Raw genomic sequence first — 13,189 nt, forward strand, 5'->3', positions numbered from 1 at the left:
TCCTTTAAGGGAAAGGCGGAGGGCAGCGGAGGGCCGCCGCCCTGGCGCGGCGGGGCTGGCTGGGGACAAGCGGGCCGCGGCCGCGCTCGCTCCGCGCCCGGATCCGCGCCGTTTTGTTCCCGCTGGGAAACGTTCTGTAGCGTCTCTTGCAACGGCCCCAATTACTCCGAGGTACAATATATTTTCGCCTGGATTAGACGGCGAGTCTGTTGGCACTGTGTAAATGTCAAGCAGCAGCTTTTAATAAAGGGATGTTCAGACTGTTAAATTTCACAGTACAACGGGCTCGGCCCCTCCCGGCCCCCTCTAGCCCCCCTCCCTCCGAGCTGTGAGGCTGCCACGGAGCCAATACGACTGCGCACCAAAAATCCAAGCGGGGAGCAACCCATCCCGCGGCCGGGATGCTGCGCCCTGCTAGCCCCGAGCTGCTTCGCGGAGGGATCCCCGGAGCCCCGCATCCCGATCCTCGGGGTCCCCTCGGTGGGGCGAGGCCTTCCCGTCGAGGGCCGAAGCGGCAGTTGCAGCTCCGCACCAGCCCCTTCCCGACTCCCTGGGGCCGGACTCCGCTGGCCGGAGCTCGGGGCCGGTCCGTGGTCTCTCGGCCGCGGCCGCCCCCCCGGGCAGGGACGGGCTGGCGAGCCGGTACCCCCTGGCCGGGCACATGATACCCCGTCCCTGTCGCTCGCTGCCCTCAGCCTCCATCGGGCCATTGATTAGCGCTCAAAGTGCCGCTCTAATTAGCTGCCTGCTAATTAACGAGCGGGGCCCCGTCCGACTCCTCTGAGTGGCACCTTCGCTCATCGCTTTGATTCGGCTATTGCTGATTTATTGGCGTGAGGAAACTCCTTGGCTTTGCCCGCAGTCAGACGGGTGGGATGAGATGGGAAAGGGGGGTCACACAGCCAGGGGCTGCGGGGATATGGGGCTGCAGCTGTCCCGCATCCACCCCTGGCCTCAACAAGTGCAAGGGGAGTCCCGCTGCCCCCCGCGCCCTCGTAAGGTGCCAGTAGGAGGTGGAAGGCTTTTTTGCGTGCGGTGTCCCCCGCGTAGGGTTGATCTGGCCTCTGGGAGTCCGAATCCACCCGTGGTGCCCTCCGGAGAAGCAGGAGAGGCCGAGGCTGCCGGCGCTGCGGGCTGGTGCGTGGCCCGGCCGGGAGCAGAGCGGTTGCCCCGGGCGGGCCCCGCCACCGCTTTCCCCCAGAATATTTCTGCACAATGGAGTCGAGGATTAAAAAATAAGGGGAAGGAAATGAAAGGTGTTCACTCTTCAGGAACATGACTTTAAGCCCTAAATCCCGATTCCGGGACGGGGAAGTGTATTGTGAGTTAAAGGATTATGCTAGTGTAACATATTACCCCGGATCCCGCATTCCCCTAGGGATAATTAGGACATACTTTTGGTAAATTGCAAACCAAGACAGCGGGATAAATACGGCCGCCGTGGGCTGTTTCCCTGATGCAGGAAATCTGCCTGTGCATTTGCAGATATTTAAGCATTTTTTCCCTTTCTCCCGGTTTTTCATTTTGCTCCCGTTCCCCTCCTCCTCCACTTCTGTCCCCATTTCTTCTCCTTGTTCCTTCAAGCGCCCGGATCTGTAGGGACGTGCTGGCAGGAGGTTACCCCTCCGTGCCGCCAACCCCTCTCCCACCGGGGCGGCGGGGCCCGCGCTGCTTCTGGCCCCGTCCTCACCGGACGCCCGTCGGGGACAACGGGGGCGGCCGCCACCGCCGCCCAGCGGACACAGGCGGCCCTGCACCTCCGCCGGGTTTACCGCCTCCGCTCCCTCACCGGCCTCCGGGCGCAACACCGGCGCCTAAAGCCCCGGGGCAAACGGTACGCCGGGCTGTCCCCGGCCCCCCGCAGCTGCCTACCCGCGGGGCGGCCAGCGGCGATGCGGGGCCGTCGGGGCGAAGTGGGGGATGCTCGGTAGCAGCGGGCTGCCCGCGGGCTGGGTTTCCTGCCGTCGGAAAGCTTCTTTAGAAGTGCGGCGGGGGGGACGGGACCTGCCCCGCCGCGTCACCCGGCGAAGGCTGGTGCGGTTCGGGTGTGACACCGGTGAATCCCAGGGAAGGCCCGGCGTTCTTTTAGCAGCGAGGACCCAGAAGCTCCTCGGCCCACCCCACGAGGGCAGGCCGGCCCCAAGCCGTCGGAAGTGGAGCGGAAGGCCGCGGCGCCCGCCGCATCGGTACCGTTGCTGTCGGGGCGCGGCTCATTACCCCGCACTGCTGCCCCGGGGCTGCGGGGTGTCACGTCAGACCCAACCGCCCACAACGAGTTACGGGCTCGCCGCGGCCCCCCGCAGCCCCCGGGTTCCCCATGCACTGCCCGCTTCCCTCTGTAGCTCTGAGCGGGACGGCTTCCTCAGGAAACGCACCGCGGTGGGAAACGGGCTGAGAGCGCAACCGCGCAGCTACCGCTCCCGCGCATCCTCTGCGCAGGGCCGGGTAAGGGACTCCCGGTACGGGGCAGAAGAGACGGGGTGGGAGTAAGAAAGGACCTGGCGTCTCCTCAGTCTTCGCCCCGGGCCGGCGGCGGGCTCCCATTACCGGGGTGGCCGTTGTCTGCGGGGCGGGGGTGTCAGTGGACCCACACCTGAGGCATCACGCAGTGGCATCGCTGAACGCCAGCACCCGAAAAACGTCCCTTGAGTTTATCCTGCCGTAATCCTGGGCTGCGCCCCCCTTGCTCTGCCCTGTCCCTCTGCACCCCCGAGGTGTGGGGCTTTCGGGGCTGGTTGGGTCCCGGGGCTGCTGGTGGCAGCGAAGGGGAACGTCGGGGTGGGGGCCACGGGGGCCTGGAAATGGTAAGGTACCTCGGAGAACTCTAAATCACTCTTTACCACCTTTATAATTACTCCGCTAATTAGGTTGACGCGCCACTTCATCGGGATTAATACGACGTCTTGTCACTGGCACTTCCCATTACTCTGACGTTCAACCAGGGAACCGTCCCGAAAACACCGGATTATGATCTCCCGGGGGATCCGAGCCGGTGGCCGGGGAACCGGGACACGACGGGGCGGCGGCGGGGACGGGCTCGGGAGGGAGGGGAGGCCTCCGGCGTGCCCCCCCCCACCCTCCCGCGCCCATCCCCACCGCCGCCGCCGCCGATTGGCTTCCGCCCGCGCTGCGTCAGCCCCGGCTCGGCCTTCCGCCAATGGGGGCGGGCAGCGGCGGCGGCAAAAGCCCGGGTTTATAATAAACGACGGGGAGGGAGGCCGGGGGGGGGGCGACGACGGCGGCCGTGACGTCACGGGGGGAGTCGCCGCCGCCGAGAGGAGCTCGGTGGGCACGGGCGGGCGCGCCGCAGTGGCCGGTGTCCGCCCCGCTCCGCGCCCGCAACTTTCCCGCAACAAAGTTGGGTTAAAGCGGCTGAACCGGCCCCGGGCGGCGATGCGGTGCTCGGCGGGGGCTCCGCGTTAGTGCCGCCCGCGCTGCCGGTGCGTGGGTTGGGGTAACCCGCTTCCCCACCCCCCCTCCTCTCCCTCCCACGGTGCGACCCCCGCGTCCGCCCCCGGGGATGCGGGCGCGGCGCTAAGCTGTCCGCCATGGAGGGGCCGAGCGGGTCCAGCTTCGGGATAGACACGATCCTGTCGGGCGGCAGCACCGGCAGCCCCGGAGTCATGAACGGAGACTTTCGCCCCCACGGTGACGGCCGGCCGGCGGATTTTAGGAGCCAGGCCACGCCGTCCCCCTGTTCGGAGATCGACACGGTGGGGACGGCGCCCTCGTCGCCCATCTCGGTGAGCATGGAGCACCCCGAGCCGCACCTGGGGGTGGCGGAGAGCCTCCCGCCGCCGCCGCACCACCTCCACCTCGGCCCGCACCCGCCGCCGCCGCCGAGTTTGCAGCCGTCGCCCCCGCAGCCGCCGCCGCCCCAGCTGGGCTCGGCCAGCTCCGGCCCCAGGACTTCCACCTCTTCTTTTTTAATTAAGGACATTTTGGGCGACAGCAAACCGCTGGCGGCGTGTGCACCTTACAGTACCAGCGTCCCCTCTCCCCATCACACCCCCAAGCAGGAGGGCAGCGCGGCGCCGGAGAGCTTCAGGCCCAAACTCGAGCAGGAGGACGGCAAAGCCAAGCTCGACAAGCGCGACGACACGCAGGGCGACATCAAATGCCACGGTGAGTACGGCCCAGCCTGGCCCCGCACCGCCTCGGCCGCCGTGAAAACCGGGACCGCGGCGCTCCGCCGCATCGGTAGAACGAAAAAATCGGGGGAAAATCCGAGATAGGAACCCTCCGCTCTGCCGGGGCTTGTCGGTGATCGCTGCTATTTCGGGTTTAAGATATGTAGGAAATTAAATCGCTTTTTTTTTTTTTTTTTTCCCTCTCTGGTGGTCTTTCCTCCTCTTTTTTATTTAACTTCCCTGTTTTTAAGAAAATAGCTGGAGCGGTGAGATTGCGTTGGAAACCAGAATGTATTTATTTTTTAATGCAAATGCGCATAAATGATTCTCCGGCTTTCTAAGAACCGGTGGCTCAGCTGCACTTACTGCCTTCAGCCTTTAAATTTTTGCTCATTCGATCTAAAATAAAAATAAGGAAAAAAAAAATCCCACCTCCCCAACAGCCATTAACAAATAAACGAAAAAAAACTTAATTAAAAATGAAATAATGAAAAAACCCAATCGGCCCGCGATGAGCAGCGGAAGGTTGGAGGGCTTTGTGCGTTTTGCAAAACACCCGGATTTTCCCCACGCCGGGACAGGAAGGTTTATTTCTCCGTCTTTTTTTCTTTTTTCTAATTACGGATTTCATGATGATGGGGAAGCCCCCGCCATGTGGGATTCGTAAATGAAAATAACGTTGTATGCTTGGGGAGAGGAAGGGAAAGGAAGGGAAAGAGTGAGCAAAGGCAAGGCAGGGAGAAGGACAATTTCCCCCGCGGTGCCGGCGGAGCTGCCTTCCCTCTCAGGCAGCCCCCTTCAGCCGAGAGGTGACAGGACACATTTTTCTAATTTTGTCCCATTGAGATATTTTTGCCAGACCGACCATCGGCTAGACGCCCGGGTGTGCCGCTCGTTTTGCTCTTTCAGCATTTGCATAAGAGTGCCCAAACCAGATGTACAGTCTGGTCTGGCCATTTTTATGTGCACCAACCTCCCCAGTGGGTCAATTAGGGAGATTATTGTTCTTCCTGCGGGGAAGATCAAGGAGCGCCACAAACCCGGGCCCGAGCGGAGCCGGATTGACATATCGATTTCCCGGCATTTCGGGCCGCGGGGAGAGGGCGAGAAAATAACGAAACCCCTGGAGCTGGCAAGAGGAAAGTGGAAAACCCGCCGTCCCCCGGACGGCTCGCCGCCGCCGCCCCCCGCCGTATTTGACCGTTCCCCTCCGTGGCCCGGAGGAGCCTCCGGGGAGGGGGCGGCGAGGCCCGGTAACCCCGGCAGGGCGGGGCAGGGGCCGAGCCGGTGTCCCGCCGGCCCTCACCGCTCCTCGGCTCGCTCGCAGGGACAAAGGAGGAGGGCGACCGGGAGATCAGCAGCAGCCGGGACAGCCCGCCGGTGCGGGCCAAGAAGCCGCGGAAGGCGCGGACCGCGTTCTCCGACCACCAGCTCAACCAGCTGGAGCGCAGCTTCGAGCGGCAGAAGTACCTGAGCGTGCAGGACCGCATGGACCTGGCCGCCGCCCTCAACCTCACCGACACGCAGGTGAAAACCTGGTACCAGAACCGGAGGTAAGGCGGGCCTCGGCGGAACGGCGGGGCTGCCCGGGGGACAAGCGGGCGGGCTTCTCTGTGCTCCTGCCCGCGGGAGCCCGGGGCGATGCGGGGAGCGCCCCGCGGCTGCTCCGCGCCCTCCCCGACGGCGGGCTGGGGGGTCCGGCCCCTGTCACCGCTGCCGTAATTTTCTGTCTCATTACATACGGTTGCAGCCACCCTAATTCTGTCGGAAACCATTAGTGTCAGCGCGCTGCGATCTAACCGTGTGCCGTGGTTATTAATTTGGCCAGAGTCGCAGCGTGTGTGTGTCGGGGGGTGCTGTTGGGGGGCGGGGGGGCAGTCGGGCACGGCCGGGGGGTCGCGCCATGTGCGGGCCCGCAAGGCCGTTGCGCCCCACTGGGGCCCTGGTGGTGCGAGGCCGTGCCGAGGTGGGGGGGTTGCCGCCCGCGGACCCCCGCGGAACCGAGCCGAGTGCCCCGTCGCGGCGCCCGCCCTGCAGCATCCTCTTGTTCCCCCCGGCAGGACGAAGTGGAAGCGGCAGACGGCGGTGGGCCTGGAGCTGCTGGCCGAGGCTGGGAACTACTCGGCCCTGCAGAGAATGTTCCCCTCGCCCTATTTCTACCATCCCAGTCTGCTGGGCAGCATGGACAGCACGACGGCGGCCGCGGCGGCCGCAGCCATGTACAGCAGCATGTACCGGACTCCCCCCGCGCCGCACCCCCAGCTCCAGCGGCCGCTGGTGCCGCGGGTGCTGATCCACGGGCTGGGTCCCGGCGGGCAGCCGGCCCTCAATCCCCTGGCCAACCCCATGCCCGGCACCCCGCACCCCCGGTGAAGCGGCACCGCGGTCCCCGCAACGAGCCCTTCCCCTCCCCGTCCCCAAATAAGCCCCAGCACCGCAGAGGAGGAAACGAGGGGAAGCCGAGGGGCAGGAGCTTCTGCTGGCAGCCACCGGCCACCGAGGGAGGCGATCAGTCAGAGCAGGGACTCTTGAACCGTGAACCCAGAGCCGAGCCCGTAAGTGAAACGACCACACGCGGGGGAAGGCGGGCAGAGCCGCGGGGCGACCCGCCGACCTCGGCTCCTGCGAGGCAGGACTTGGAGCTCGGAGAGAGAGAGGGACGGAGGGGGAGGAGGAGGAGAGGGAGAGGGAGCCCGAGCCCGCCGGACAGACTAACGGCTGCGGAGGACGGAGGGAATGAGAGCGCCTCGACCCCCGCCCGGCGGAGAAGACCGGGGGAACGGAGAACTTTGCACTGATTTTTCTCATGACCTTTTTTTTTTTCTTATTGAAAAGTGGCATGCTCCCTAATGCGAACAGAATTGTACAGACCGAGTGCTGAGTGCTATATCATATTTATTATATGTCGTCCAAAAAAGAAAAAAAAAATCACTTCTATACGTTAGTTTAAAACGAACAAACGTGATTCTCCCCTCTCCCTTTTCATGTCTTTTTGGATTCAGTAAAATAAATGCTTAGATGGCAAAATATAGATTTTTTTGTGACTGAAAAATTACAGGGAAAAAAACGAAAAAAAAAAAGGAAAAGAAATAAACTTTATCTTTTTTTAACAAACGTGGAAATTCAAGGTAGCTAATTTCCCTCGTGACGAGAACGCAAGAATTTCGGAGTAGAAAAGGCAAATGCCACTTTTTTTTTTTTTTTAATTTTAGGCTTGTTGTTTCCTAACCGGCGCTATTTACTCGATTTGTATCTTAAAGGAAAAACAAGTCCCTGCGCAGGTGTTGTGTCCCTCGCCGTAATTTTAAACACTTGGGCAGGGCGGCGGCAGGTTTCCCGGGAAGGCGGCGGGCAGAGGCTGCGGCTCGGCGGGCGGCCCGGGCGGGCTGCGGCCACGGCTCTGGTCCCTGGGGGGAGGCGCGACGGGTCCGTTCCGGGCTTGGGGACACGGCCCCGGCCCGACAGCTGTCTCCGCATCGAGGTGGGACAGGCAGCGAGAGTCGGCGGTCGGGGTGAGTAACGAGGGGAAACAGGCAGGGAGGGCAGGGGGGTCCCGGCAGACACGGAGCTCCCGAGCCCTGCCGGCCTTTGATCTTTGTTGCTGCACTCCCTCTCCCTCCCTCCTTTCCCTAGCAGACAGCTTCCCTCCCGAGTGGCTTTCGGCCCCATGCCGGCCCGGGCCGCCCGGTTGCTAAGTCCCGCGGGGGCAGAAGGGGACGGAGAGGGGCTAGGGGCTGTGACCCTCCACCGGGCTCCGGGGACGCCTCTGGCCCCATGCTTTGGAGGTGAACACCCCCCTGCGAAATTAGAAAGTTATACAGCAATTACCTATAAAACATTCATAAAGTCCAATACTATCTTCTCCTCTGAGGGTTTGGCTTTCTTCTTCTTCTTTTTTTTTCTTTTTTTCTAATTTTCCCTCTCTATTTTCGCTCGTGGGTTCCCTTTCTTTTGAGGTAGAAGGAAAAAAAAATCCGAAAAAAGAAAAAGAGAAGCCTCCGGGCACGTTTATTTGGGCTTTGCTAATTAGCGAGAGGCTTGCTGATTTCTCTGCTAATAAATTCGCGTTAAAACCATATTGACCTCTGCCTTGATCTAACAAAAGGGGAGCGGGTCGGGAACGCCCACTTCGTTTTCTGTCCGTGTTGCGGCGGGCGCTGACTATTCCCCCGCGCCTCCGCCGCAGCCCCCAAATTACCCCCGGCAGAACCGACCAGGGAGCGGGGCCCCGAGTGGCCAGGGCAGCCTGCCCGCACCGCCTCGCCGCCCAGGTTTCCCGGGAAACACGTCCTACCCGGGCTGGGGAAGAAGGTAGGAAATTTGGACTCGGTTTAGGGCTCTTTCCTGAGCCTAAACAACGAATCCTGGGCTGATTTCTCCCGAAAGGAGGCGATCCAGCTGGAAAAGCTGGTCCCAGCTCGTTGTTCTTCTGGATGGCTAAATAGTTGCTCGGTTTTGATTGCACAAACTCGCTGAAAAGTAGTGAGAATAAGGAAGGAAAGTTTATGCAAAATAGATGAGTGTCCTCCAACTCGCCCCTCCCGAGCAGGGCCGGCCCGGGGCCCCGGGGTGCCTGCTCGGGAGGGGGCAGGGGGCTCCCGGTGCCTTGGGAACGGCGGCGGGCGGGGGCTTGCGGGCAGGAGAGCGCGCGAGGAGAGCGGAGCGCGGCTGGGCTGGGGGGCTGCCCCTGCCGTGTCGGACGGTGCCTTAAAGCAGGGTCTGCCGGGGAAGGGGGGACGGGGAACCGCGACCTCCCCTGAAACGTATTTCCAGACCCAACTGGAAAGTGCGTGTGAGGGGCAGGAGGTTTGGAGCACGGATCGCTCCCTTTCGTTCCCTCTTTCCTCATTTGGGAAGCGGGGCTGGGAATATAAACCCCCCCTTCATTTGTCCCCGTTTGCACCGGAAAGGAGACGACCCGGGGCACAGACTGCCCCTGAGGCTGACAGGCCGGCTGGCCCTTGTAGCCTTACAGGAAAGGGCTCCTTCGCTTGTTTTAAAAAAAAAGCCGACACATGGGCAGGCGTGTCAGTGCGCTGCGGCAGGACAAAGAGCCGGGCGACGGCCCGGGATGCTCAGGGTCGCCTCCCCGCCGCCGGGCCCAGCGCGGGGCACAGCTCAGGACCGGGCACCCCTCGCTGTTCGGCGCCGTTGGTGGCCGGGCCTTTCCCGCCGCGCCGTTCGGGTTTTGTCCCCTTTCCTCCCCCAGCCAGCTGCTTTCGCCGCCGCCGCTCCCCGGACTTGGTGCCGAGCTGCTGAATTCCTGCACTCCCCGTCCCTCTCCAGTCTCCCCCCATCTCCCTGCCCAGGACCTGCTCTCGGCCCTGGAAGTGGATGTGAACAAACAAACAAACCCATCTGTTGCCAGATGAACGGGCTCCCGCGGTCTTAAACCGAGGGAAATGCTGTCCCCCGCCGGAAAAGACCTGGCTGTCGGTGCTCTGAGCGCGGAAACCAACCGTGGGGTTGTAGAAGAGCGGTGTGTAAGCCAGGGAACGCGGTGGCCCGCGGGGGCGTCGTCTCTCTCCCCGCACCAGGCACTGGCCCGCAAGGAGCGGGGCGACTCCGACCCCTCCGGCTCCGGGGGACGCGGCGCCGCGCGGGGAGGTAGCGGCCCCGCCCGCCCTCAGCACCACGGACAGCTCCGGGCGGCGCTGCCCGGCTCCCCCCTCCCTCCCGGCCCCCGCTTGCCCCCGCGGGAGCTGCCCTGCCCGGGGCTGCGGGAGGCAGGGCTCGGCCGGGCAGCAAGGGCAGCCTTCCGTCCGCCGAACTTCGCGGTCTCCTTCGCCGGCCCTTGCCGGCAGGCGGTGACAAAGATGGAGGAGGCTCAGACAGGGCCCCCGCTGCCGAAGCATGGCCCGGATGGGTCTCTCCGCCACCCACCCACCCACCGCCCCTGTCCTGGGCCAGGCCCGGGACGCCAGGGCCCCGGCCCTGGGAGCACGGAGCGGGGGCTGCGTCCCGAGGGCTTTGTCCCGGGTGTCTGAGTGTTGCCTTCGCTCCAGCCGGAAGGGGCGGAAAGCGGGACAGGGCTGCTCCGCTCCCGCCCGTGTCGCTCCGGATTGACACCGACGCGGCTGCGGCAGGACGCGGCAGCCCCTTTGGTCGCCCCGTCACCGGTTCCCCTTTGGTTTGTTTCTGCTGGGTCGTGACTATGTGTTTTGCAGGTGGGCGCGACACGGGAGGTTCCTTCGCGGAACTCCTGCTACGCTCGGGCAGGTTTTGGCGACTTCGGCTCTCGGGTGAGCCCTCCCGGCAGCAGAACGGCGGGTGGGCTGCTCCGCTGCTCTTGGCTGGAAGGCTCTCTTGCGGGATGCAGCAGCAGGATCGTGTTTAATTACTCCCCCTCCCCAGGGGATTAGTTTGGCCATCATTAGATGAGAAAGTGAGAAGAGGGACCTCGCTGGGACACAGGGATGAGCGTTGTCTTTGTCGCTCCGAGGGTGCTTGTCCTGGCGCCGGGGCGGCAGCTGGGTGCTCAGGGAGCTGGATCCGCTCTCCCAGCCGGGCGAGTGAGTCCGGCTCAGCCGCTGGGAACCAGCGAGCAGCACCGAGCGGGGTTCCCTGCCGTGCCGGTTACCCTGGTTGCGTTTACACGGACCAAGGCAGCCCGCGTGTAACGCCGTATCAGCGCTCCGGCGCTGCCTACCGCTCCTACCGCTTTCAGTGTTTCTTGTGCGGGTGGGCTTTTAACTTTTGTTATTTTCTCCCTTTCCAGAGTTTATGTTCCTCCAAATTCACAAGACGCTTCTGTGCGAATGCACGCTGTAAATCTCTCTACGTCCTTATTGCAGCCCACTCGAATAACTCGGCTCCAGCCCAGGGCATGGAGTGGGTGCAGCCAGACTGAGCTCACCTGTGGAAAGGGTAAACCCCTTCATAATGTTAGAAATATCCCCAGCCCAGGGGTGGCGGGGATGGACGGCGAATAACCGTTTCAGGTTGGAATTACACGTTTTTTTCACCCTCTCTGTTCCGTCCTGCTGCTAAGCCCACGTCTCCCGCCGGTGACACCACCGGGTTTCTTCTCCAGTAGCCGCTTTAACGTGGAGCCCCGCTTGCGAGGAAAGGGGGGCACAGCAAAGCTGGCCTGCCGGGACGGCCTCGCGCCCTCGTCCCGCGGGCGGAACTACCTGCCCTGTTTCGGGGACAGCATCGAAATGACCCCCATGGTCCCTGGCGGGGGACAGCTGATGGGGCCAGAGAACTGCCGGGACCGGGCCGGGGCGGAAGGCGGGCGGGCGGCTCCCGGAGGCGCCGCTGCCCAGTGCCCCCGTTTCGCGAAAAAAACCCTGAACTTCGTTCCTCACTTGGGCTGCTCCCGGCGTCGAAGGGGCCGTGGGGCAGCAGGACTCAGTGCCTGTCCCTGCGTATTTCCAGCCGGAGAGCAAGTCCAGCGGAGGGCCCATCACATTAAAACTCCGTTTCCATATTCATATGCCCTATTTTTCACAAGCAGCTTCTATTAATGGAAGCGCACAAACGCCCGGTCCTCAAAATTAGCGGATTTCAAAGGAACCCAAGCGAGGCGGTTTGCGCCGCCAGCGATGGATGCGGAGAGCGCCGGGACCCCCGGGGCTCCCCCGCCGCGCCCGCCCCGGCGGGGAGCCGCGCTCTGCCGAGGGCGCAGCCGCGGGCCCCGTGGTGGCGGATCCCGGCCTGCTCCCCCCTCCCGCTGCCCCGGGCCGTGCCCTGGGGGACCGGCGCTCTGGCGGCGGGACTGGGCGGCAGCCCCGCTCCCTTCTCTCCCGGCTCGGGCACGCAAAAGTTGTCCAAGGCTGTCGTGTTCCCTTGTCTCTGGGAGAGCCATGTAGGGCGCTTTAATTGCCACATTTTCAAACCGAGGTAATGGTGGGGATGTCTTAGTAATTACCTTAATGAGATAACACCTTTCCTTCCCTGAACCTACTCATTATCACGCTTCTTGTTCAAATTCCAACTACAAAGAGCTATACTTGTAAAAAAAAAAAAGGGGGGGGGGGCGGAAGAGCTCTGAAATTTGTTGGAGGTTTCGTCCCCTTGAAACAAGCACCTTACATGGATCTTTAGCTTTCGAAGGGCGAACTGTACCCAGTTCCGGGAAAGGTTAGCTAGAAGTAAACTAAACATCTGGGGTACCCCTTAATTATTCTTGGTTGGCTTCTTTAGCTTGACCTGTAGGGATGCGAGGGTGTCAAAGTGATGAATTTTAAGATGTTGGGCTGTGAAGACGTGCAGCTGCAAGACTGATGGATTTAGGAAGGGAATGGTAACAAGGTTAGCTGCATGTGAAGTGTGAATTGAGATTTTTGCAAAGAGACTGTGATTGCAGATGGGCATAATGTTGTACCCTCGCATGAAATCTTGCTATTATTGTATAATGGTCAGACAGAGTGTGAAATGACTTATTACTTTACTTTTATTCTTTAATGAAGTTGGGTAGGGAAGGAGAACTACCAGAAAATCGATAGTGGTGGTGCACAGAAACTGTATGACAGGTGCTGATACATTAAATATTTATTTAGCTTTTTGTCCGTCCGTCCCCCCCAACCTCCTCCCCCCAACCAATTTTCTGCTATTTCAGAATGCAAACGAAAATACAACTAGCCGACCCAGACAGTGAGGAAGATGCGCAGAATGGGAGGGATATTTTCTTTGGCATCCTCACTTTCTGCAGTGTATGTGAAGTGGGTGTTTCTGTGTGGCAGTGCAGTGTATACATCTTTTATGTAAAATATTAGACAGAGAAATCTAGATACAGGTGGTGCGCACATGGTTTCTAGATAGGTTTTCAGATGTCCTATGTATATCTCTTTTCTAGACCTTGAGGAAGGCATGGAGTGATTTGTACACTCTTATGACGCCATGTAAATTCAAGTGGCTTTTTCTCCAGCTTGACATGCTCTGGCTTGAGCAGGAGCTGGTGGGGAAAGGGGGGAAAAATGGGGAGGGCACACCACCACACATGCATGTGCAAATACCTCTCGCTTCCTTCCATACCAAGCACAGGTGGCCACATGGTCGGTATCATTCTAAAAACATGCAGGACAACACTTGCCTCTGACCTTTGCACAGCAGTG

General features: G+C 61.6%; 1 protein-coding gene across 1 annotated transcript; it reads left to right on the plus strand.

Moving 5' to 3' along the window:
* Positions 1-3,545: 3,545 nt before the first annotated feature.
* BARHL2 (BarH like homeobox 2) lies at positions 3,546-6,503 on the plus strand. The gene is made up of 3 exons (XM_074152415.1): positions 3,546-4,125; positions 5,458-5,683; positions 6,191-6,503. Exons 1-3 carry the CDS (start codon positions 3,549-3,551, stop codon positions 6,501-6,503), a joined length of 1,116 nt encoding a protein of 371 aa, XP_074008516.1. The 5' UTR covers positions 3,546-3,548.
* The last annotated feature ends 6,686 nt before the right edge of the window (positions 6,504-13,189 follow it).

This window comes from Numenius arquata, chromosome 8 (genome assembly GCF_964106895.1).
Source record: "Numenius arquata chromosome 8, bNumArq3.hap1.1, whole genome shotgun sequence".
NCBI lineage: Eukaryota > Metazoa > Chordata > Aves > Charadriiformes > Scolopacidae > Numenius > Numenius arquata.

What these genes read in the sequence shown, in the direction of transcription:
- BARHL2 (XM_074152415.1), top strand. Translation starts at nt 3,549, where the DNA reads ATGGAGGGGCCGAGCGGGTCCAGCTTCGGGATAGACACGATCCTGTCG. An exon ending in GGGCGACATCAAATGCCACG is followed by an intron (nt 4,126 to 5,457) that starts GTGAGTACGGCC and finishes GCTCGCTCGCAG; the next exon opens with GGACAAAGGAGGAGGGCGAC. An exon ending in ACCTGGTACCAGAACCGGAG is followed by an intron (nt 5,684 to 6,190) that starts GTAAGGCGGGCC and finishes TCCCCCCGGCAG; the next exon opens with GACGAAGTGGAAGCGGCAGA.